We start from the raw sequence: 23,575 nt of genomic DNA, 5'->3' as shown, positions 1-23,575 counted from the left end.
ATTCGATTAAAAGTGGACGTATCCAGTCAAAAAATGTATTCAAGTGAAAGTATAAAAGTTACCGTCATTCAGTCTTGAGCATTAGCTGCTTCGCTGATAATCCTGACTACTGGGATCGATGCTAGGCTAACCTAGCGTTAGCTGCTTCGCTAATAATCCTGACTACTGGGATCGATGCTAGGCTAACCTAGCGTTAGCTGCTTCGCTAATAATCCTGACTACTGGGATCGATGCTAGGCTAACCTAGCGTTAGCTGCTTCGCTAATAATCCTGACTACTGGGATCGATGCTAGGCTAACCTAGCGTTAGCTGCTTCGCTAATAATCCTGACTACTGGGATCGATGCTAGGCTAACCTAGCGTTAGCAAAGAAAATGGGATAACTTAGTCAGTCGTGTACAGCCAGTTAATGCGAAATTAGTGAAACTTACCTCAGTTATTATTCGTCTTGGTTTCCTCCAGCATACTGTTCAGGGGGTGAATTTATATTTATATTTATGGCGTTTGGCAGGCGCTTTGGCTTGCGTTCATCTCATTTATACGACTGAGGAGTTGAGGGTTAAGGGTCGTAGCAGCTGGGCGGTGCTGGGATTTGAACTCTCGCCGTTCCGATCAGAAGTCCAATGTCTTAAACGCTGAGCTGCTCCTATCAGGAAAAAAAATGCTGATTGGAAATTAAAAAGGTAACATTTGACATTTCATCAACTGGGTTTGTGTTAGTTCTTAAGTACTGTAGATCATTTTTCATGACTTGAGTCTAGAATATGAAAAATACTTTTATAAACATCACACTTAAGGTAATTACACCAGAATTGCATTCCTGGAAAAGGAATAAAGCTCGTCAGCAGACGGAAGCATGACGTGCTCTAAAATCTCCCGGTAGACGCTGCATCGACTCTCGACTCGAGAAAACACACTGGACCGACACCTGCACCTGACACGACACCTCAAACCATCACCGACTGTGGAAGCTTCACACTGGACTTCAAGCAGCTCGGATTCTGTTCCTCTCCGCTCTTCCTCCAGACTCTGGGACCTTGATTTCCAAATGATACGCAACGTTTACTTTCTTCTGAAAAGCCTACTCACGCAGAATGCATGATTTTACGCTTAAATGTAACTGGGGTTAAATATTGCAGTTTGAATGGGTTTCAATGGGGACATTTTTGTCATTAAGGTCCTGAGTGTAACCATTTTGTGTACCTAGTTTACTTACAGTTTACTAAAGACCACGTGAACAAGCCAGAAGGTTATTAGAAAAATGTTTGTGGATGGATGAGTGAGAACAAAATAGAAGTTCTGGTTTAAATGTGAAGTGTTATGTTTGGAGAAAGGAAAACACTGCATTCCAGCATAAGAACCGTATCCCATCTGTGAAACATGGTGGCGGTAGTGTCATGGTTCGGACCTGTTTTGCTGCATCTGGACCAGGACGACTCGCCATCATTGATGGAACAATGAATTCTGAATGATAGCAGCGAACTCTAAAGGAAAATGTCAGGACATCTGTCCATGATCTGAATCTGAAGAGAAAGCGGGTCATGCAGCAAGACAACGACCCTAATCACACGAGACGTTCTACCAAAGAACGTTTAAAGAAGAATAAAGGTAATGTTCTGGAACGGCCGAGTCAAAGTCCTGACCTTAATCCAGTAGAGATGTTGTGGAAGAACCTGAAGCGAGCAGTTCATGTGAGGAAACCCACCAACATCCCAGAGTTGAAGCTGTTCTGTACTGAGGAACGGGATAAAACTCCTCCGAGCCGATGTGCAGGACTGATCAACAGTTACCCCAAACGTTTATCTGCAGTTATTACTGCACAAGCAGCTCACACCACATACTGAAAGCAGAGGTGCACATACTTTTCCCACTCACAGATATGTAATATCGGATCATTTCCCTCAATCAATAAATAACCAAGTATAATATTTTTTTTTTTATCTCATTTGTCTTACTGGGTTCTCTTCATCTACTTTCAGGACGTGTGGGAATATCTGATGATGTTTCAGGTCACACCTTATGCAGAAATGTAGAAAATTCTGAAGGGTTCACAAACTTTCAAGCCCCACTGTAAAAAAAAAAGAAAGAAAAGAAGTTAAGGAATAGATGAGGAATCCGGTTGTTTTGATGACAACATAGGAGGGATAAGGGGGAATCAATCTGGAATGGGATGTTCAACAAGTGCATATGGCTGTGATGTTCAGGTGTCCACATACTTTTGAATGCAGTGTCTGGGAGAAAAGGTGCACAGCGTTTAAAAAAAATAAAAAGAATAAAAATGGCCGCCGATGTTTAGCTTCTTGTAGAATGGTTAGAAACAGCTCCTGCACTTGTTCCTGTTCAGTTCAGTCAGTATTCAGTACGAGTATCTGCTCTACTAACAGCTCTGTGCTTGCACTGTGTTGAGGTTCAGGACTGTCCTCTCTGTAATGCGATGTTTTACCCAGAACACGACGCCCCTTTACACCCCTGATGCCCCTTTACACCCCCCCACCACCCCTTTAACCCCCCACATCCTCTTTACACCCCCCACCACCCATTTAACCCCCCACATCCTCTTTACACCCCCCACCACCCATTTAACCCCCCCTTTACACCCCCCACCACCTCTTTAACCCCCCACCTCCTCTTTTACACCCCCCACCTCCCCACCTCCTCACCTCTCCACCTCCTCACCTCCCCACCTCCTCACCTCCCCACCTCCTCTTTTACACCCCCCACCTCCTCTTTACACCCCCACCACCCCTTTAACCCCCCACCTCCTCTTTACACCCCCACCTCCCCTTTTACATCCCCCCACCACCCCTTTAACCCCCCACCTCCCCTTTTACACCACCCCACCACCCCTTTAACCCCCCACCTCCTCTTTACACCCAGACCACCCCTTTAACCCCCCACCTCATCTTTAACCCCCCCACCTCCTCTTACACCCCCACCACCCCTTTAACCCCACCTCCCCTTTTACACCCCCCCCACCTCCCCTTTTACACCCCCCCCACCTCCCCTTTTATACCCCCCACCACTCCTTTAACCCCCCACCTCCCCTTTTACACCCCCCACCTCCCCGACCGACTTTACGAGCTCCTGCGCGTTTCATGTTTTCATCTGCGCAGCTGCTGTATGGCCTGTAGCTCCGCCCACTCGGATCGCAGTGCACAGATTCTGAAAGGCAGAGAGCCTTGGCAACGGGACCCCGCCCCTCTTTCCCGCGTAATTTTCTCGTCCTTATATGGACAATAGAATGCAGACGCAGCCCGACGTCAGCCGCGTATGCAAATGAGGTTGATTGAAGAAATTCAGAAAATGGTGGACGGCCGGTGCTGGCGCATGCGCACACCGTTTACTACGCCGAGACAGAAAGTGAGACGTTAAGCGTGCGCAGCAGTGGCGCATTGTTTAATGAGTGACACTCGGGGCGCGTGCAACTCGCTTGATTGAGCTTTTCGCAAGGTAAGAGTGACACTTTTCCGTTAAAAAGAAAGTGACTGAACTGTCTAAGCTTGCAGCGTTGCGTTGTTATTGTTATTTTGAGAGGCCGCTTTTAGTAAGTTTTAATGTCACGCGCGTGACAATGCGATGCGGGACAGAACCGCGTCCCATCACGCAGAGAGCTCACTCCAGACCGCACGGGATAGTGTTTGTTTAGGTTTGGAGTAAAGGCAGTGAATGTGCGCAGTGTTCTGTAAGAGTGAGGAGTCTCAGGGTTGTCTCTTTTTTTTTTTTTTGCGCATTAGGCACATGTTCCAGTCGGTGCGGTGCCATTTTAAGGCGCGCGCATCTCTCCTCTAACCGTGTTTGATAGATGCTTCATCCTGCTCGAAATTCTCACTTTAGTTCACTTTTGATGTCGATTTGGATGCACTGAGAGGTGTTCTGGGGTCTCTGAGCTACACGTATCGGCGACATGATAAAAGTTCTCATGGTTACTTCTCTTATTTCTTGTCGTATTTGTTCGCTGGTGCAGCTTTTTAACTGCGTGTGTGTGTGTGTGGTCTCTCTCTCTCTCTCTCTCACACACACATTCGCGCGCACACACACCTACTCATGATGGTGGGTGTGCTTCAAAACAAACTCGCGAGCTTCTGCTGCACGCGCTCACAGCATCCTAAAGCGCCAGAGCTGTACGCTGAGGATTAAATAAGTAATAAAAGAAAGAAAAGAACTCCTCAGCTCTGCGGTGCCGTGTGATACAGGCTGTAGTGGATAGATATGTCACTGAAATGAAAATGTGAGAGTTCAGCGGGCTCTGAGGAACATGTCTGACCCGGAATCCATGTGTGTAGGTGTTTGGGTGTTGTTCAACACTGCAACTACAGGAAGCATGCGTGTATGGTTGTGTTTGTGCTGACAGACTGATGGATGGATGGATGGAGTGAGTGAGTGAGTGTCTGTGCTGTGTGCGGTATGAAATGTGAGAAAGTAAAGACTCGGGTAGAAAGCATGGAGTCGGTGACGCAGCGGCGCGCACACACACACAGACAGACAAAGAGCAGCAGCAGTCCGGCTTTAGCGTCACAACTCCTCACTTCGGCGCCTCACCTGCTCTTTATACAGCCGTGAAAGTCGCCATGTTGTCGCTTCTACAGCGTAGACGAGTCCACCGTGTTGACTGACCGAGCACGGAGTCCGTCAAACAGCCCAAACGACCTTAAAAGTCGTTGTTTTGAGTGTGGTGTCGGTGTGTAAACGCTTCCGCGCTGAGGAGCCAACATGGAGCACTTCACTACACTTCCCTCAGCCGGGGGTTTGTTTGTTTATGTATTTTACACAGGAGTGTTGTGTTTAACCAGACTGCGGCTGGTGACTGAATTTATTCACCTTTAAAAAAAAAAAATAAACAAGTGTTTGTGTACTTTGTGCTGGTTTCTGGCGCTCAATTCGCACTACAATGCTCCATTTTTTTTTCTAGCTCCCCCTCATCATCTCTCCTCCCCCTCCCCCTTCTCCTCCTCTGTCCTGTGGAAGGCGGCGCCATGTTTGAACGACGTCACAAAACAGTTCACGAGCTTCTGTCAAACCCACGTAAACACGGATATACCGTATAATTCTGATGTGAATGCGTAATAAGAGTAAAGTTAAACAGTTATAAGAACGTCGTTTCATTGTTGGAGCACTCGTTATTCTCGTTTTCACGGTCTTTTGGACGCGCGCGCACACACGCACGCATACACACACACACACACGCGCGCGCGCACACAGGAATAAGCCGAACGTGTACTCTGCTGAAAACACAAACCAGCCATAGAAACCGTTACAGAAATTCTAATGGTTCTAAAGGGAATTGTTTTGGTTTTAATGGAAACTATATTCCTTGGTCATTGTGGATCTTTACTGGTAAGGTGTTGGGTTCTATTGGCGGCATGTTTATGCCTAGTGGAAACCAATACGATTAAATACTGGCTCCAAAACACACTACATTTGTTAATGGTTTTAATGGCATTTGTAGTGAAAACTTCTAGACTTTCTGTAATGGTTTCTAAATAATACTAAACGGAGTGAAATAACCCATGTATATGGGCCTAAATAACTCGGTCATAGCTCACAAAGTGTGTGTGTGTGTGTGTGTGTGTGTGTGTGTGTGAGAGAGAGAGAGCGAGAGAGATCCTGCTGGGTACCAGATGTCACCTACAAGGAGAGGAATATGTGAGCTTTGGGCTTTTGGGGACATTTGGTTGGTCCTCGTGGGCCAAAAGGTTTCCTTCTGGTTACTGAGGTTAAGGTTGGGGTCAATGGAAGGTCCTCACACGAACAAAGGTGTGTGTGTGTGTTTGACTTCTATACTCCTAATTTAATTTGGTTAAGTATAGAATACAGTATGCGGCATGCAACTTACCTCGGAAGTTGGAAATTGGAATTACGTCATTTTCGACCGTCCCGAGTTTCCAAGCAGGAATTCCGATTTGGAGAGGTATTTTTTTGTTTGTTTGTTTTTTTTTTAGTCGGAGGACAGAAATTCCAAGGTATGAGTTTTGAGTTGAATGCAGCATTGTCAGTAATTATTAACGCGAGGTCACTTACTTTCTCGTTGTACCCGTCTTCCCAGATGTTTGGTTTCCATAAGCCGAAGATGTACCGCAGTCTGAATGGATGCTGTATCTGCAGGGCGAAGTCCTCCAGCTCTCGCTTCACAGACAGCAAACGCTACGAGCGAGACTTCCAGAGCTGCTTTGGGTAAGCTTACATTCCCACTCCAGTAGTGGATCCAACCGATAAGCCGTAACTCTAGCGCGACGTATGTTTTCATCATACACGTTTTAGTTGAAACGAAACCCACATACCTGCAGTTTGTAAAGTAATGCTTTTATGAAGATCGGTGAAGTGGAATGAAAGTTCTGGAATGAAGTCGTTATTGCACTGGAATACAAGCACAGTCACAAGCGGTCAGGATGCACGGTCCCACGTTGTGTTCTGATGTTCCTGCAGCCTCGGCGAGACGCGCTCTGGAGAAATCTGTAACGCTTGCGTGCTGCTGGTGAAGCGCTGGAAGAAGCTTCCGGTCGGATCCAAAAAGAACTGGAATCACGTAAGCACAATGAACTGCACCGGGAGTTAATTAAAGATGATTTGGTGACTTTATGATCGAACCCATGTGTCGGTGTGTCTCACCGTGCGCTCGGGCGACCTACAGGTGGTGGACGCGCGAGGTGGACCCAGCCTGAAGATGACCGTGAAGTCTAAGAAGGTGAAGCCTCTTTCTAGAAGAATCAGGCCGAGTCAGATCTGCAGAGTGCAGAACGAGCTGAAAAGAAACAGTGAGTGTGATCAATTATGGATCTAATTACCGACTAACTGGACACCGCACAAATAACATCTTAGCGAGTGATTATATCTCGAATACGCTTGAAATTGTCCATTTATCGGTAGATTATTATTATAATTTTTTTGTTTGTTTGTTTGTTTCAGGCATTTATTTCTAGAAAGAAGCAAAATAATCTGCTGGTGGAATAAGAATAAATTTTTTAATTTTTTAAACTTGCAGAAAATATGTCTAGGAATAGTCTTAATGCTCCTTTATGTGTTATACAATAATCTCGTAATTATGCAAATCTTACTTAAATCATATCGTTAATTTGTCATATCGCTCACCCTGAATCTGGATTATGCGGACAAATGAAATCCACTGAACAAATTAGTTTATATCGGTAATGCGCTTTGAAAAAACCGCCGTTTTTAAGGAAGATGTCTTGCTTTATTGAAATCGGTGGGTCTTATTTACACTTTACATGTAGGATTTCCGAGGTGAGGAGCCGTTTTCTTTTTCCTAGTCGGAGTTCGAGTTACGAGTTATGCAGCGTAACGTTACAAATTGGTAAATCTCTCTCTCTCTCTCTCTCTCTCTCTCTCTCTCTCTGTCTGTCTGTCTGTCCAGACTCCGATGCTCACAGCACCACCTCCAGCACTAGCCCTGCCCAGTCTCCTAGCTACAGCAACCAATCAGACGATGGCTCTGACTCCGAGCTGGCTCCAGGCTCCGCCCGCTCGCCGTGCTTCTCCTTCTTAGACCTGACCTACTGGCGAAGGTGTGCGTTACTTTTGTTGTGTGGCATTTGCTGATGTACCAGGATGGTTAATGATGGCAGGCCGGCGTTACCTTTACTCGTGCGGCGCGTTACTGTCGTGTACTCTAACTCGGTGTGTTTGACCGCGTCTCTGCAGGCAGCGCGTGTGCTGCGGCATCATCTACAAAGGCCGCTTTGGAGAAGTGCTCATCGACCCGCATCTCTATAAACCCTGCTGTCAGAAGAAACGGGCGCAGGGACGCGAGGAAGAGGAGGAAGAGCCGGACGACGAGGACGTGGAGCTGGAGAAAGAGGGAGCACCGGCGAGTCAGAGCATGCTGGCGTCTCCGCACGCGCCGACCGGTTCTCCGGGTCTTCCTCTCAAAACCGAAGGAGAGGAGGAAGAGGAGTGGTGACTCCGAGCTCCGGTTCCCAGTGAACTGACGGTGTTTTACGGGGTTTGAGGGGTTTCGTAGTCTTCAGGCACTTGTAAAAGAAGTTCTCTCGATTTTTCTACAACCCAAGAGCAGCTAGAACCGTTTTTTTTTCTTTTTTCTTTTCCCTCCTCTTTTTCTTCCTTTCTCTCTCTGAGGTGGGATGACTGTGTGGTTTTTGTGCACTCGCATCCTCATTGTTCAACACTCGAGTATCCCCCCCCCCCCACCAAATGGATTAGACGTTATAACGAGCTCCTTTTCCTATTCGTCAGTCTTTTCGTTACGACCCAGAATTCACGCTCTCCTCAACCCCGAGTTCAGCAAGTGACGTCAGATCGACATGGCCGCTCGCAGCGTGAACAGCAAACGCGACGGCAGCCCGTCTTACCTTTTTTAAAATGAGCTGAGCTGTGTATATACAAGCATTAGCTTTAGATCAGACATACTGACTTGTTACTCGTGAAATCTATAACGCTGCCTATACAGTTGACGGTTTTGAGCGAGGGGAAATGAAGACGCGTCCCGGTCAGCTAGCTCGCACGCGGCGTCGGCCCCGGGTGCCGAGTGTTTCACCGCACGCCGTGTTACGTGCTCGGCGTTACGGTGACGCCGAGACCAACCGGACGCTTTTCCATCAGCCCACGTGTAGTCCTGTAAATATCTAGACCTCCACCTCTTACGTTTTTATCTCTTATTTTTTATCAGCAACATCCACATCACGCATGAAAGCTAAGCGAAGCCGTTTGTCCCGAAGAGAATCCGCATGAATCTTCGCGGGTTTTGTTTATCTAGCGGTTTGTTTTAGCCAGGTTTTGATACGACTCTAATAAAGAAGTTACGTATATATCTATATATCTATATATCTATACACGTATATTTTTGTAGGTAAAAAAAAAAAAATTCAAAAATGAAATTCACTGCAATGTCGTGTGCGAAAGATATCACTTACAATTCTTTTTTTTTTTTTTTTTTTTTTTAAAATTATACATATGTATTTTTTTTGTTGTGGAATCTGACCAGCAGTTTAGTCAAATAACCACACACAATCAAGTGTGTGTATTTATTTATTCGCTTGACTTCACTGACACTCATTTTCACTAACGGTACCTCCTGTCTTCAGTCTGCGTTCCTAAAACGTCGTACTGAAAAAAGGGGTTATTCTAACATTTTGTAAGGATTGAATCTTTCTTTCCTCTGTGTGTGTGGGTGGGGTGGGGGGGGTTCATTTTCTCTTGGTTGGTTAATTCAAGGTCATTGTTTTTGTTTATTTCGTCCTAATTTTCTATTCGTATTCCAAAAAAAAGCTGAAAAGTCCTTTTTCCTGTTTTTACTCTAAAATGTGTCTAATTTGTTTATTTTTTGTCCTCCTCCATGTTTTACACGCATGGGTCCTTTTCAGAAGACGGCACTAAAGAGCGGGTGACTCGTAACGCACCGTACGCAGTATAGAGCCTTTCTTTCAGAGGGACGCATCGTGAGTCAGATACGAGTGAACCAGTCGTCGTCTTTCTTTTTTCTCTCTTCCCTGCAGAGGAACACTGATTTTTATTGTTTAAAATGGGGGTGGAAAAAACCCCAAACACTCCATTAGACGAAATTAGGTTCCCTTTTGTTTGTGTGTGTGTAAATTAGTGTTCGGCAGCTGTGTGACGACGTTCTGATGCCATAACGAACTGTACCTGCGTGTCCGCTGGCTTTCCTGTTTCATCCGTCATCACGTGTCTATTTCTCAGCTCTCGAATCATGTCACACTATCTTTCTCAGTTGTCTGTAAATAATCGAATATATTTTTGAACTGAATGGTTATGATATTCGTTCTGTTATTTATTTCATATTTATTTGCAACACATCACATTTTAAAATAAATAAATAAATTGAAAAAAAAAGGGGGAATATGAAAGGATCGTGCATCACAGCACAACCCATACACAGATTTCAAACTTAAGCATGTGACAGCTGATGATTATTATTATGATTATGGTTATTATTATTATTATTATTATTATTATTATTATTATTATTATTATTATTTTAAAATGTAGTTTGGTTTATTCAGGTAATATTATGTCCAGTACCTGCCTGTTACTTTGCTTCAGTTTCTTCTCTCAGTTGTTTGTACTCTACAGGCATGTATTGTAGCTATGCACTTTGTATGAACCTTTTTATTCTGAAAAATACTCTACTTTTTTTTATTATTATTATTATTACGTACTCCACTTTTTACTCGTATGTCAATAAACATAGCTTGTGACGTTATTGTCTTGTTTTATATTTTTTTTGGGGTGGGGGGGGTATTGGTGTAATATTTCACTCAATTCAGTTCATCTGCCTCTAATAGATCAAATGTGAAATAAACTTGCACTGAACAGTCGCGTGGCTTTAGAACTGATGAATTTAGTAAAAAAAAATAAAATTTAGTCGCTTTTTAGTTATTAGTTTAGTTGTGTGAATTGTAAAGGTTCTGTAAAAAGCTGACGTGTACGTTCCTGTAAAGTAAAACCATTTGCTCAGGGCTTTGCTGCTACTTTCCCTTTCCAACCACGACCACATGACCCGACGCGCTTCAGTCCTCGCTCGGTCGTCATTTCGTTCCGATGACATCCTGCTGTTGTTGCATTTCAACCCTCACTAACTGATTAACAACTGACGACAGCAACGTTAGTCTGAAATCCACAAGCAGATACACACACGCACGCACACACGCACGGTTAGTTTGGAGCGGCGAGGAAACCTGACAATCTCACGACGTTTGCGTTATCGTACGTGTCCTCGCTCGGTGAAAGTAGATTGATTTTTGGCTACGTTTACAAGAAAAAGTATTCGCGATGGCTAGAGAATCTAACACCTACGGCGTGGACCAACAAGTTTGTGGTGCGTCGTAAGTGATAATTTGCAGATTGCAAGGGGAAAAAACAAACATGGCCGCGTCTACGGACGCAAGCAGGCAACGCGCTACCTAGCTGTGGCTTCTGTTTTTTTTCTGGGAACTATTTTTTATCGCTGGAGCAACAATAAACAAAATATTGGGCAATATTTTGTCCAGACTGTCGCGTGATATTCATTTCTCGTTTATAGAATCCCGCTGTTGTACCGGATATCAGCACGCCCACCTGCGGGCGAATCACAGCCGTGCTAGAATTCTGTACGGCAGCGCTCTCGCTCGTGCGAGCGTTCATTTCTACAACAGTCCGCTCCGGTCCGCTGATCTGATTGGATGAGCTGCATTTCAAGGGTGCTTGTATCTAGTATAACCGCACCGGGACGTTTCGCGGTGCGCGTATCACTCCGCGTTCTGCCACGTAAAGCTCCGTGTCCTAGTTTGGGACCATTACTGATGACATCATCAGCGAACACGCTAAACATTGCGTTCTCAGGAATACTTTGTTTAAAATTTGACAGCTCGTCAGTTGAAGATGAAAAGCGAGAAGGGAAGTGAATTTCACCGGAAGCACCTTTAACCTGAGCGTGCAAATCGAGCTCGGTCGCTAGGCGACGGGCGGTGAAGTGGAGACGCGCGGCTTCTTCGGGATCGATTTCTCCGCTTCTAGCGGAGTGAAAGCTAATCAGGACATTCTGGCACATGGTGTCTGAAATGTCACCCGCGGTTATACTGAATGTAACCGGCACGGCTGGGATTAGCTACAGCACAAAAGCCGAATCACAGCAGCGCCGATGTTCGCTATAACCTTACTCTTGTGGAGGTGTTTATCTGCAGGACGCACGCCTGTAGTCTCAACATCGCAGACGCCCTGTGATATGAGTTTTCATCTCTGTGACTACGTTTACACAGACAGCAGTAATCTAATTATTGACCTTATTCTGAATAAGACAATACTCTGATTAAGGTGTTTACACGAGTCGCTTTTAGAATACTCCTTTCATGTTCAGGTTGTACATGTTATAGAACGCAGCTCGATTAACAGCACACGTCATTACGCCTCACCCCATACGGTCGGTCTTCGTTATGGGACCGTATACAGTTTTGGGTGATTCGTTTTTAATTTTACGAACGCTTCAAGTGCGGTTAATTATTTGTCATGCTATACGTGCAAATAGACGACTTGCTGAAGCCGTGGGCTGCGTCCCAAACCGCGTAACCTACCTAAATACATGTATTTCGCCTATTATATACAGTAGCAGGTGAGCACGCGGTTTGGGACGCAGCCGTGCTCTCTTGTTTGCCGTCAAACAGTTGAGCGCTCCCGTGTGTGTACGTGTCCTGTCGCAAAATGCTGTAAAATTACTCCCAGATGATGTTAATAGTGTGATTAAGGTGTTTCCATGTCTATAACGCACTTTGACTATGACAGGAATACTCCACACGTCTTAATCCGATTTGTGTTTACTTCGAGTATGATTTTAGTCGGATTAAGGTGATCAATAATCGCTGTTTACATGCTAGTTTCGGGTTATTATAGGATTCTTGTTTGTCTGTTTAAAAGGCATTATCGGTTCAGTCAGAAGAGAGCGTATGGATAGTCAGTTGCTGTACATCCCTGGTGAGGATGTCGGGGTTTTTTCTCCGTGCGTCTTGTCCCTGTTGGCTCTCCACATGGCGCACTGTGGCTGTCGCGCACGGCTCCCATTAGCGTCATGACGTCATGATTGCCTTCGCAGCTGCCCAGATTGCCCTGATGAGAGTGCATAAAAAGGTGAGCGGAGCCACATGCTTGGCCTCCCTTTCAATAACTGCTGTATTCCTCTTTCCGGTTTCTCAGGTCATTAAGCTCGTTTCCGGTCTTTTTCTCTGCGGCTCTCAGAGCTGAAAGGCTGCAGTCACAGCACCAGAGGCGCGTGAGGTCAGTCAATGCTTTTATCTGTACGTTGTTTGTGATGGTGCTCAGGTGATGTGTGTGTGTGTGTGTGTGTGTGTGTGTGTGTGTGCGCGCGCGCGCGCGCTTCACACTGGGCGGTGGCACTGTGGACTGTTGTGCATTTTGATTCTGCACACTTTTTTTTTTTTTTTGCTTAGTCAGAGGCACAGAAAGTTCCTGTGTCCCCCGCACACACTCCTAACTGTCCTGCATGAATGAGCGAGCAAGCTCTGGTTTAACACGCATGATGTGTGGATAAAAGGTTGCATTATTTCTCAATAGCTGTTTGTCTGTGTGCCATTATTTATGCACAGTCTGGGTTTTCATTAAGTGTGCTGTCACTGAGGAGCGATAGTACACAAGTTCAAACCGGACAGGCTGGAGAGCCCTGAGAGCTTTTCGAGGTCTGCCTGACTTTGTTTTGTTTTGGTTTTTAAGAAGTTCCTCTTGCATGCAGCACGATCCATCATCACGTCTCCTCTTCCTCCTCCTCCTCCTCCTCTTCCTCCTTCTGCTTTTCAGAGAGACGAGCACCATGGTTCAGCTGTTCCCGAATCAAGCCTCGGACGCCACGGCGCTCGCGGAGTCGGTGGAGGACAGGGACGCCGGGCCGGATGTCGGCCCGAGCACTCCCTCTCCTCCTCACGCTTTCACGTCCCTGCAGCTCGCCCTGAATCCCTCGGCCAGCGTCTACCACGGGTACGAGACCTACATCGAGGACGGGCTCATCTGCCTCCGGCACAAGATCCGCAACATTGAGAAAAAGAAGGTCTTTGCATCATAAACTCGTTAGATCCTTCCGACTTCCTAATACATGTTGCTGAAATTGTGTCCATGTTTAAAACGTGTGCAGCTCAAGCTGGAAGGCTACCAAACGCGGCTAAAGAACGGGGACACGCTGAATCCAGACCAAATGGTGATTATTCTCTACTTGAAATGTTCTGGAAAAAATTAGATTATTTTTTTTATATGGCGATAAACCAATTTCTGCTCCTGTTCCAGGATGCGGTAGGGAGGTACGAAGAAGTGGTTCACAATCTGAAGTTTGCCCGAGAGTTGCAGACGACCCTTTGTGCCCTCACTCAGGATGTAAGGAACGGCTCCTGTTCTTTTTAAAGCAGACACTTGGCTTTCCCGTCAATGTCCTTAGTACAAACGTGTCTTTGATTAGCTGTTGAAGGCCCAGAGGATCGCTATGCGGAACGAGCAGGTTCAGAGGGCGGAGACCGAGCAGAGGCGTCTGAGTATGATGCTGCAGGTGCAGTATGTCCTCCGCAGTCTCCAGAGAGACGACGTCAGGAAAACCTTGGACGCGTGCGAGCGCGCTCGCTACGTGACGACGCAGGAAGTGGAGAAGCTGCTGAACCTGGCTTCGTCGTTGGCTTACAAGAGGGACGAGCGCGTGAGGTTTGTGCAAGGAGCGAAACCGTGACCAGGTTTGATGGCTGCAGAGCAGCGGTGTCCAATCCTGCTCCTGGAGGGCCACTGTCCTGCACAGTTATCTCCTAACCCCCAATTAAATCTGAAACGGCTAATGGAGGTCTTGCTAGGCACGCCAGGTGTGGAGATGAGTTGAAGCTAAGCTCTACGGGACAGTGGGCCTCCAGGACCGAGTTTGGACACCCCTGCTGTAGAGAGTTTACTGTTTTAAAATGAATAACGAAATGAATATCTAGCTTTGGTTAAATGAATGAGGAACGTCATGATTGGTCGTCTGTCAGCACGTTTATAGCGGTGTCTGTCTTTGTCCCCGCAGTTTAGCGGCTCAGATGGAACAGGCCTCTATTGTTTACCAGGACCTACTGGATGGCACAGACAAACCAGTTGCTGGCTCGACATGTGCGTTCACACTTCATCGTTACCATGACGACAACCTTCATGGAAAATGAGCTGCAGTTTTCTCGTTTAGGGGGAGTAACTGCACTTTAGCCTGTAATGTCGTTTAAAGAGGGATCTTTTGTCCGTTCCTCCATGCTGAATGTCTGCGCGTGTCGTATGGACTCTTGGTTCAGGTGAAACGTTATTGTGCCTGATGGTATTTTAATGGCGTTATGTACTTGATTATATTTATTTCCTGATTTGTGCAGGTCTCCTTTTTTGGGAAAGTTGTTTGCGTTTTCCCACAGTCCCTGACGACTAACAGTATTATTATTATATTATATTATATTATATTATATTATATTATATTATATTATATTTATTTATTTATTTATTTTTACACGTGTGCAGCTTTATATTCATACCCCAGGGAAACGGAATGTGGTTAAAGGACTCTGAAACCGAACAAAAGTTTGATCATTCTGCGTAATGGTTTTGCTCATTTGTACGAAGGGTGCCAATAATTCTGTAGAGCACAGTCGATTCATGGAACGCCGTGATTTCTTGATGCGTCAAAGATCCACTCTTCCTTACCGTTCACTGTCTAGGTTCTTTATGCATCAGCTCACGGCTTAAATGTTATTTATGCATGTTATGTATGTATTTATTTATTTATTTGAAATACGTGCATGTCTCTCCACAAGATAAATCCCTGAAGGAGAAGCTGCTCAGACTGGTGGACTCGGGTTTGTTCGATCACATCCCAGAGCCTAAAAAAGATCCGAAGAAGGACGACGAGGAACAAAAACCCGATGCTTCATCTACACCGAGCGCCTTACCCGGTGAGGCTCGTGACGTGCGGTACAGTAGCATACGAGCGTCTTGACGTGTCGTTTTGCGTGATCTGGTCTCTTTCCGTTGCAGCGGCGGTCAGTTTGAAATCCATCGACGTTGTGGCTTCAAGGCAGGTAGGAAGAACGAACTAGAGCGAGCTGCTTTGCGTTGCCGGAGCACAACTCTAACGTAATAAATCTGTTCTTTGCGCTGAAGCGCGTCAGTAACTTTAGAATGATGCCAGTTTTTAAACAGACACTACAAGACGGCGCGCGACCTCGCCGGGCCCGGGCAGGGCGCGGAGACGACGGTGCAGCCACCGAACTGGAAGGCAGACTTCTTGGCCCTGAAGGAACAGGAACCACCGGACTCTTGGGATATGGAGTTTTCCGATCCGCCAGCGTCCTCCAAAATGACCTTACCGAAGCCTTGGAAAGGAGCAGCGGGATTCATCCCCAAAACCATGGTCACTATGAAGTCTGCTGTGGAGACCAAACAGGTTGAACTTTAATGTCCTAACGTGTAGAAACGGCCACTTGGTTGCCAGATCACGTGAATTTAAACCTGATGACCTGTTTGTTTGCTACTTAGAAAAGTCCGAGGAAAAATAAAGGAAGCCAGGGCTCCAGATCTGTAAGTGTGTCCCTCTGCTTGGTGCTCGGATTTTTATTATTTTATTGATCTTTGTTTTGCTGGTACAAGCTCATCCTCTGTTCCAATAGGATGGTGAGGTTAAGAAGCCTGTACCTGTGGAGGTGTTTAACTCTCCGTCCTCTCTGGCTAAAGATCCGGCCTTGCGCAGACAACAGCTGGATCACCTGATGGACCAGATCACGGGCTCCTTCAGCTTTATTCAGGTTCAGATCAGCAGTAGCTCTTAATCTTCTCCTCCTTCTTTATCTTCATCTTCATCTCCATCTTCTTCATCTTCTCCTCCTTCTTTATCTTCATCTTCATCTCCATCTTCTTCATCTTCTCCTCCTTCTTTATCTTCATCTTCATCTTCATCTTCTCCTCCTTCTTTATCTTCATCTCCTTCTTCATCTTCTCCTCCTTCTTTATCTTCATCTTCATCTCCTTCATCTTCTCCTCCTTCTTTATCTTCATCTTCATCTCCTTCTTCATCTTCTCCTCCTTCTTTATCTTCATCTTCATCTCCATCTTCATCTTCTCCTCCTTCTTTATCTTCATCTCCATCTTCATCTTCTCCTCCTTCTTTATCTTCATCTCCATCTTCATCTTCTCCTCCTTCTTTATCTTCATCTTCATCTCCATCTTCATCTCCTCCATCTTCTTTATCTTCATCTTCATCTCCATCTTCATCTTCCTTCTTTATCTTCATCTTCTCCATCTTCATCTTCCTTCTTTATCTTCATCTTCTCCATCTTCATCTTCCTTCTTTATCTTCATCTTCTCCATCTTCATCTTCCTTATCTTCATCTCCTCCATCTTCATCTTCTCCATCTTCATCTTCCTTCTTTATCTTCATCTCCTCCTCCTTCTTCTTCATCTTCTCCTCCTTCTTTATCTTCATCTCCTCCTTCTTCTTCATCTTCTCCTCCTTCTTTATCATCTCCTCCATCTTCTTCATCTTCCGTCTTTATCTTCATCTCCTCCTTCTTCCCCTTCCTTCATCTTCCCCTTCCTTCATCTTCATCTTCCTCCTCCATCATCTTCTCCTTGTATGAAACTTGATTGTTAGAAAAGTTCTGAAACTTTTGTAAATCTAGTGCAAATGATTTGGTGTGCCTTATGCGAAAACGTTTACACCTTTTTTTTTTTTTATAATTTTTTTTTATATATATATATATATATATATAAAAGTCTTTACTAAAAGACTAATAAATGAGGCCTGTGGAGCATCAGGTGGATTCTGTGACGTGCAGTATTCTCTGAGCTGGAGCCGTTTTATTTATCTATCTATTTATTTATTTAGGTTTTTAATAAAAGCCATAAACGGATGAAAAATGTCATTAATCTCAATCAGGACTCCTTACTGGACGGAGAAGCTGTGCCCGGTAATGACCGATCCAGGGGTCTGCGCCTGGCTCCTGTCTCCGCTCCTCTGGGTAAGGCTCTGACTTATCATCTGATTGTGATAAACTTCTTGGAGTTGGAGGAAAACTTCTCGCCGTACAGTGCAAATACCAGTGACGTCAGAATAACGACTAGACGTGCTGCAGCTGACTGAGCGGTGACCTTGTGTAACTGAAATCTTAAGACTCGTGTGTTTTTTTTATTTTTTATTCCACAGCTCAGAGAGAACAGAAAATCCCAGCTGACGTCCTGCCTCCATCGCAGAATGTATGGGTCAACATTAATGTATTTATTTACAGTGGCAAGAAAAAGTATGTGAACCTTCTGGAATTTCACGGTTTTCTGCATTAAATTTGTCATCAAATGTGATCTGATCTTCATCTCAGTCAGGGGTATCGACAAATATAATGTGTCTAAAATAATAACACGATAAATTCTGATCCCTCATGTCTTTATTGAACACATTCATTCAACATTCAAAATGGCAGTGGAAAAAGTAAGTGAACCCTTAGAATTAATAACTGGTTGACCCCCTCTTGGCAGCAATAACCTCAACCAGGTGCTTCCTGTAGCTGTGGATCAGACCTGCACATGGTTCAGGAGGAGTTTTATCCCGTTCTTCCTGGAAGAACCGCTTTAGCTCGGTCATATTCTTCGGACGTCTCATGTGTACGGCTCTCAAGTCATTCCATAGCATCTCTATTGGGTTGAGGTCTGGGCTCTGACTCCGCCCCTCACAATTCTGTTGTGAACTTGCTCCGGTGTTTTGGGTCGTTGTCCTGTCGCATCACCCAACTTCTACACAGTTTCAGCAGACGCACAGACATTCTCACATTATCCTGAAGAATTGTCTGATATACTCGGGAGTTCATCTTCCCCTCACTGATTGCAAGCTGGCCAGGCCCTCATGCAGCAAAGCAGGCCCAGATCATGATGTTTCCTCCACCATACTTTACGGTCGGGATGATGTTTTCATGATATGCCGCGCCCTTTCTACACCAGATGTAGTGCTGTGGGGTTTTTCCAAATAGTTCAATCTTAGTTTCATCAGTCCACAAAACATTTTGCCCATACCGCTGTGGAGCGTCAATGTGCTCTTGTGCAAACTTCAGGCGTGCAGCAGTGTTCTTTTCAGTAAGCAGTGGCTTCCTTCGTGGTGTCCTGCCGTAGATACCCTGCTCGTTCAATGTTTTACGTATTGCAGACTCATGAACAGAGATGTTCGCCAGTTCCAATGATGCCTTCAAATCTTCGGCTGTCATTCGGGGTTGTTTCTTTACCTCATTGAGTCTTCGATGTGCTCTTGGTGTCATTTTGACCGGGCGCCCGCTCCTTGGTAGAGTAGCAACAGTCCCACAGTGTCTCCATTTGTAGAATGTTTGCCTAACTGTAAACTAGTGAACTTCTAAAGTCTTTGAAATCACTTTGTGACCCTTGCCAGCTTTATGTGAATCAACAATTCTTGATCGTAGATCCTCTGAAAGCTCTTACTGGCGAGGCACGGCAAACTCCAAACGTTTGAGGGGTTTTTATCAGTGAAAGTAGCTGTAGTCCACGCCTCCAAGCTCATTTTCTTAACCAGACTCCAGGTGTGCTGAAACCTGACTCCAGTTAGTGTTTTCAGGTCATTAACTCACGCGTTCACATACTTTTCCCACAAGCACTGAGGTTTTTTGGTTGTTCTCAATAAAGACGTGAAGGATCAGAATGTTTTGTTGTGTTTTTTTTTTTTTTTTTTTTTTAAGACACATTTGTCGATACCCTTGACTTAGACGATCAGATCACATTTTATGACCAATTTATTCAGAAACCCATGAAATTCCAGAAGGTTCACGTACTTTTTCTTGCATATATATGTTATATATTTTTATCCCCCCCTCATTGCAAGTCTTTTGCATTCTGTTTCTGATGCACTCGTTCTGCTTTCTCCTTCATACACCAGTCGACTCCTCCTCTTCATGGCCAGTCTTCTGGAGACACCCCAAGCCCTCTGGCCAACGGGGGCCAGGTCACGAACACCTCCGACCTGAAGCTGCACGTTGAAGACGGACCGCGTGTAAGCCTCTCGCCCCAGCCCCGTGACCCTACGCTTTGCTGTAGGACCGTGAGAACGGCGCTTGGGTTCGATTCGGGTTTGTATAACGATTTGCTGTCTGGTTCTAGGCCAAGCAAGACGAGGGCTTCACCTCTCCACCTCTCTACTGCAGAGAGCCCAGCACCTCTGTACCTCGTGAGAACAAGACCTCTAAACAGGTCTGTGTACACATCACATGCTCAACCTTACACCATCTATCTATCCCTCCATCTACTATTATTCCAGGCACCTGCTCAACGGATATTTCCTCAAATATCAGGAGTTTTGTGCAATAAAGATCCTCTAGCGCTAGACCTGCGGTTAAAGACAATCACCACGTTATGCTTGCGTCATCGCTTGGCGGAATCCAGCTGTGGAGTCGCTCTGTATTATAATAGTGTTATGGCGGGAGAAATGACTCTAAAGGCAGGGGGGTGGTTTGGAGTCGTTCCTGTCTAGGTAAACGAGTGCACTATGGGATTCCTGTTTTGAGCTTGAGTTAAGGTCCCTGACACCCCCCATCCCCCCCCCCCCCCCCCCGGCTAGACACTGCTAGAACTTCCTCTGTGCGATGTTATGCATCAACAGAATGTACATTTGTAGGGTTCTTGTGCAGTAGTTTGACTCACTTTAGAACACGATTGGCTAGCGTCGCTGTGACTGACTGGGTCGGATGAGGATGTGTGTGTGTGTGTGTGTGTGTGTGTGTGTGTTTACAGGCAGGAAAGCAGCCGCTTTCTAACGGAGACGTTCCCTCGACTGTTCTGGCGCAGACCTTCAGCACGCCCCCCAGCAGACGCTCGCTACCTGCGACCAGCACCGCGTCCTTCAGCAGCCTGCACTCTGTGAGCGTCTCATTAGTGCCATGTTAAACGTCTGCACGTCTTATTTATATATTCATTTATCTATGACTTATTTAAGTGCTACAGTCAAGGCTGTGTCCGTGGTACAGGTGTTCAGTAGCGAGGTTCCTATGACCCGGAGCTCGGAGCCGAAGACCGACGAAAGTGGATTTTTAGGATCCGTGTGTCTGAGCTACAGCGCGGCGAGCACGCTGAGCCACTCCACTGCGAGCACACAGACGCCACCTGAGCTCAGCCTGCCCCAAGACGACCTGCTGATGGGTAACGCATCCAAAACCGCGGTCTAACTTCATAGATCTGACTCGACCCTTGGTGTCTTAAACACTTTTTGTCTTGTTTAGTCCAGGTATTTTTTTAAAAAAAAATTTTGAGAGGAAAATAGTTTCCATGTCCCCATCTTTCTTTTTTTTTTTTCTTTTCTTTTCTTTCTCCCTCCATTCCAGAGAGCGCATACCTGTCAGAAAGTGATATCAGTGCTACCAGTCAGGTTTATTCATCTCCTGGTCCAAATTCTGCTCCTCAGTCTAGTCTGGTCCAGCATTATTACCCCCGCAGTACACTCAGAGGTATGACACACGGTGCAAGAGGACTCTCTCTCTCCTCACTCCGCTCACCCAGGGCTTCCAGAGGTACCTCTTTTCTTTCTTTTTTCCTTTCTTTTTTGTGTGTTGCTTCTGGACTTCTCTACGTGGTTTTCTTCAGTCTGTGTGTTTCCATATACTTTGTTTACTTCTCCACTAGAGGTGGACCGATTTAACCAGTACTGATAACCGATGGCTGGAACTATTGATAGTTTTTCCCAGTTGCGCCTGTCTGAGAAGGATCCGCTGTCGGAGTACGAGAGCGGCCTCTAGAGGCGAAATAAAAACCGTCACTGACGCATTATTTGACGTCTCTATTTTAATATTAACAATTAATATATTAATATTAATCATTAACAGAAAGTACAGTTTTTCATGGTTCAGTCTGTACGGTTTCTTTTTGTAATAAAGTTCAGCAATGTTTTCATTCAGTATCAATTTTTAAAAACTACCGGCAGGTACTTCCCGACACGGTTATCTATATCGGTGAAATCCAGTATCGGTCCACGTCTAGTCTCCCCTGGTTTCGTTTTTCTTACCAGCTGGTGTTGTAGTCGGTAGTGCTGTTGGGTTGGATAACGATGCATACGAGAGATTTTTCTCTCCATCTGTGAGTCTGACTCGTGTACCTCTGACTTTCGCAGGTGGCTATGAGGTGCACAGAGTAAACGTACACGCCCCAGGAGGAGGCTTCGGTGCCCAGAGCCACCGTGAGCCTGGATCCGTTCTTTATGCCTCACAGGTAAGGGACGTCTTCCTCCGGTCTCTCAGCTATCGAGTTCATGTCGGACGTTCACGATCCGTTTACGCTTTAGGAAAACGGGTACCAGTCGAGTCATAAACGTGCCGGAGGGACGGCGGCTCGGAGGAGCAGCTCAGTTGGTACGTGTTACTTATTTCTCAACTTGGAAGGATTGTATGTCAATTATGTGTTTTTATTTATTTATTTATTTATTTATTTATTTATTTATTTTGCTCGTGTGTGTGTAGCAGGCTGGAGCGACTCGTCCCAGGTGAGCAGCCCGGACCGGGAGGGCACGTATGTAATAGACTCGGCTCACGGTGACTCTCTCAACATCACGCCGTCTGGGATGCCCATGACTGGCCCTCCTCCTCCTCACACCATGATGCCCGTATACTCGCAGCTTCGTGTGGCCTTTTCAGCTGCCCGTGCGACGAACCTGGCGCCCGGCACTCTGGACCAGCCCATTGCCTTCGACCTGCTCCACAGTAATCTAGGTGGCGCGTTTGATGCCCCCTCTGGCCACTTTTCCTGCCCGGCTGCAGGCACGTACGTCTTCTTTTTCCACATCCTTAAGCTGGCCATCAGCGTGCCGCTTTATATCAACATGATGCGCAACGATGAGGTGGTGGCTTCGGCGTACGCCAATGACGGTGCGCCTGACCACGAGACGGCCAGCAACCACGCCCTGCTGCCTCTGCGTGTCGGCGATCATATCTGGCTGCGCCTCCACCGCGGCGCCATCTATGGAAGCAGCTGGAAGTACAGCACCTTTTCAGGCTTCTTGCTGTACCCAGATTAAGTCTTCTAGAAAGCTCTCCTACAGGCACGTACACTGGGATGCTGCTTTGGATCTGTTGTCCTGCCTGCTAAATCACTCATTGCACTTTATTATCCCCCCTCATCCTTTTTGCACACTAGCATTACGTGGATGTAGCAACATTGTCAGCTAATTCCAAGGAAGTTGAAGTCGGTTGGGATTTTCCAATTTGCAGATGCCCTTAATTTATATGCTGGCGCTTTTTTTTTTTTTTTTCTTTTTTTCTTTCTTCTCCTCCTCTCCCCTTCTTTCCCTCCTTCCTCTCGAGCCATACATGTGAAGCCATGTCTGCTACTTGTGCCTTTTCTTTCTGGTTACTGAGCACTTTAAATCGCATGTATGAATGACGAATGTCGTTTACCTGAACACTGGACATGTTGAGCACTTTACAAGGCTGCTGTGTGTGTGTGTGTGTGTGTGTGTGGATGACTTGAGATGCTGATCAGACAAACAAACCAAATGATCCCTCTTTGTGCCTCAATAAAAGATGATGTGCAGAATCTCTCCGTTTCCGGTCTTTCTTTCGCAGCTCCTCTCGTCGCCTCCCGTCAAAGCGGACGGTGCAGCCGTGGAACCGGGTCTCAAATTCGGAGTCTCCTAGGCTTTGCGTGAAAAGGCTCAGATTACGCGGGTTTGTTCTGAAAGCCATAAAATGTTGGGTGTCAACGCCGAATAGCTACTGTATGAACTGCAATGAGGCTCGTTTATCGATTTAGGTGTGTATTTAGTTCTTTAAAAAACAAAAAAAAACGTTTTGAAAAAGGGGTGTTGAATAATTAATGAGTGAATAATTCCACCAGGGGGCAGCATCATCAAACACTAACCACTTCATCTTCTTCCTTGTAGCAATGTCTACAATGACGTTTCTAGTACATATTTTATCATCCCAATTATTTACTAACTTTTAACGTGGTGGACCTGAGGAGCTTTTTATAATAAAAAAAAAAATAATAATTTGGTGACTTGTCTCCAAAGGTCCTGCAAAGACCCTTCTGCTCATGTTGATCATGTAGTTCTCATACCATTTCACTATGGTGATTCATGCTGTGGTCAGTAC

General features: G+C 45.7%; 2 protein-coding genes across 2 annotated transcripts; both read left to right on the top strand.

Moving 5' to 3' along the window:
• The first annotated feature begins 3,092 nt into the window (after nt 1–3,092).
• Nucleotides 3,093–10,191, top strand: sinhcaf (SIN3-HDAC complex associated factor). The gene is given in 7 exon segments (XM_053642180.1): nt 3,093–3,449; nt 6,043–6,170; nt 6,423–6,522; nt 6,628–6,751; nt 7,369–7,519; nt 7,656–7,742; nt 7,744–10,191. Coding segments are annotated over 6 exon segments (789 nt in total). The 5' UTR covers nt 3,093–3,449; the 3' UTR covers nt 7,943–10,191.
• A 2,358-nt stretch (nt 10,192–12,549) lies between these two features.
• caprin2 (caprin family member 2) lies at nt 12,550–23,271 on the top strand. Its single transcript, XM_053642085.1, has 20 exons — nt 12,550–13,518; nt 13,603–13,665; nt 13,752–13,838; nt 13,921–14,156; nt 14,506–14,588; nt 15,272–15,409; nt 15,492–15,535; nt 15,646–15,900; nt 15,993–16,034; nt 16,124–16,258; nt 17,389–17,470; nt 17,656–17,705; nt 19,381–19,494; nt 19,602–19,691; nt 20,232–20,357; nt 20,465–20,636; nt 20,819–21,004; nt 21,601–21,698; nt 21,772–21,838; nt 21,947–23,271. Exons 1-20 carry the CDS (start codon nt 13,201–13,203, stop codon nt 22,498–22,500), a joined length of 2,940 nt encoding a protein of 979 aa, XP_053498060.1. The 5' UTR covers nt 12,550–13,200; the 3' UTR covers nt 22,501–23,271.
• The last annotated feature ends 304 nt before the right edge of the window (nt 23,272–23,575 follow it).

This window comes from Ictalurus furcatus, chromosome 14 (assembly GCF_023375685.1).
Source record: "Ictalurus furcatus strain D&B chromosome 14, Billie_1.0, whole genome shotgun sequence".
In the NCBI taxonomy this organism is placed as follows: domain Eukaryota; kingdom Metazoa; phylum Chordata; class Actinopteri; order Siluriformes; family Ictaluridae; genus Ictalurus; species Ictalurus furcatus.
This window is presented reverse-complemented; position numbering and strand designations above follow the sequence as displayed.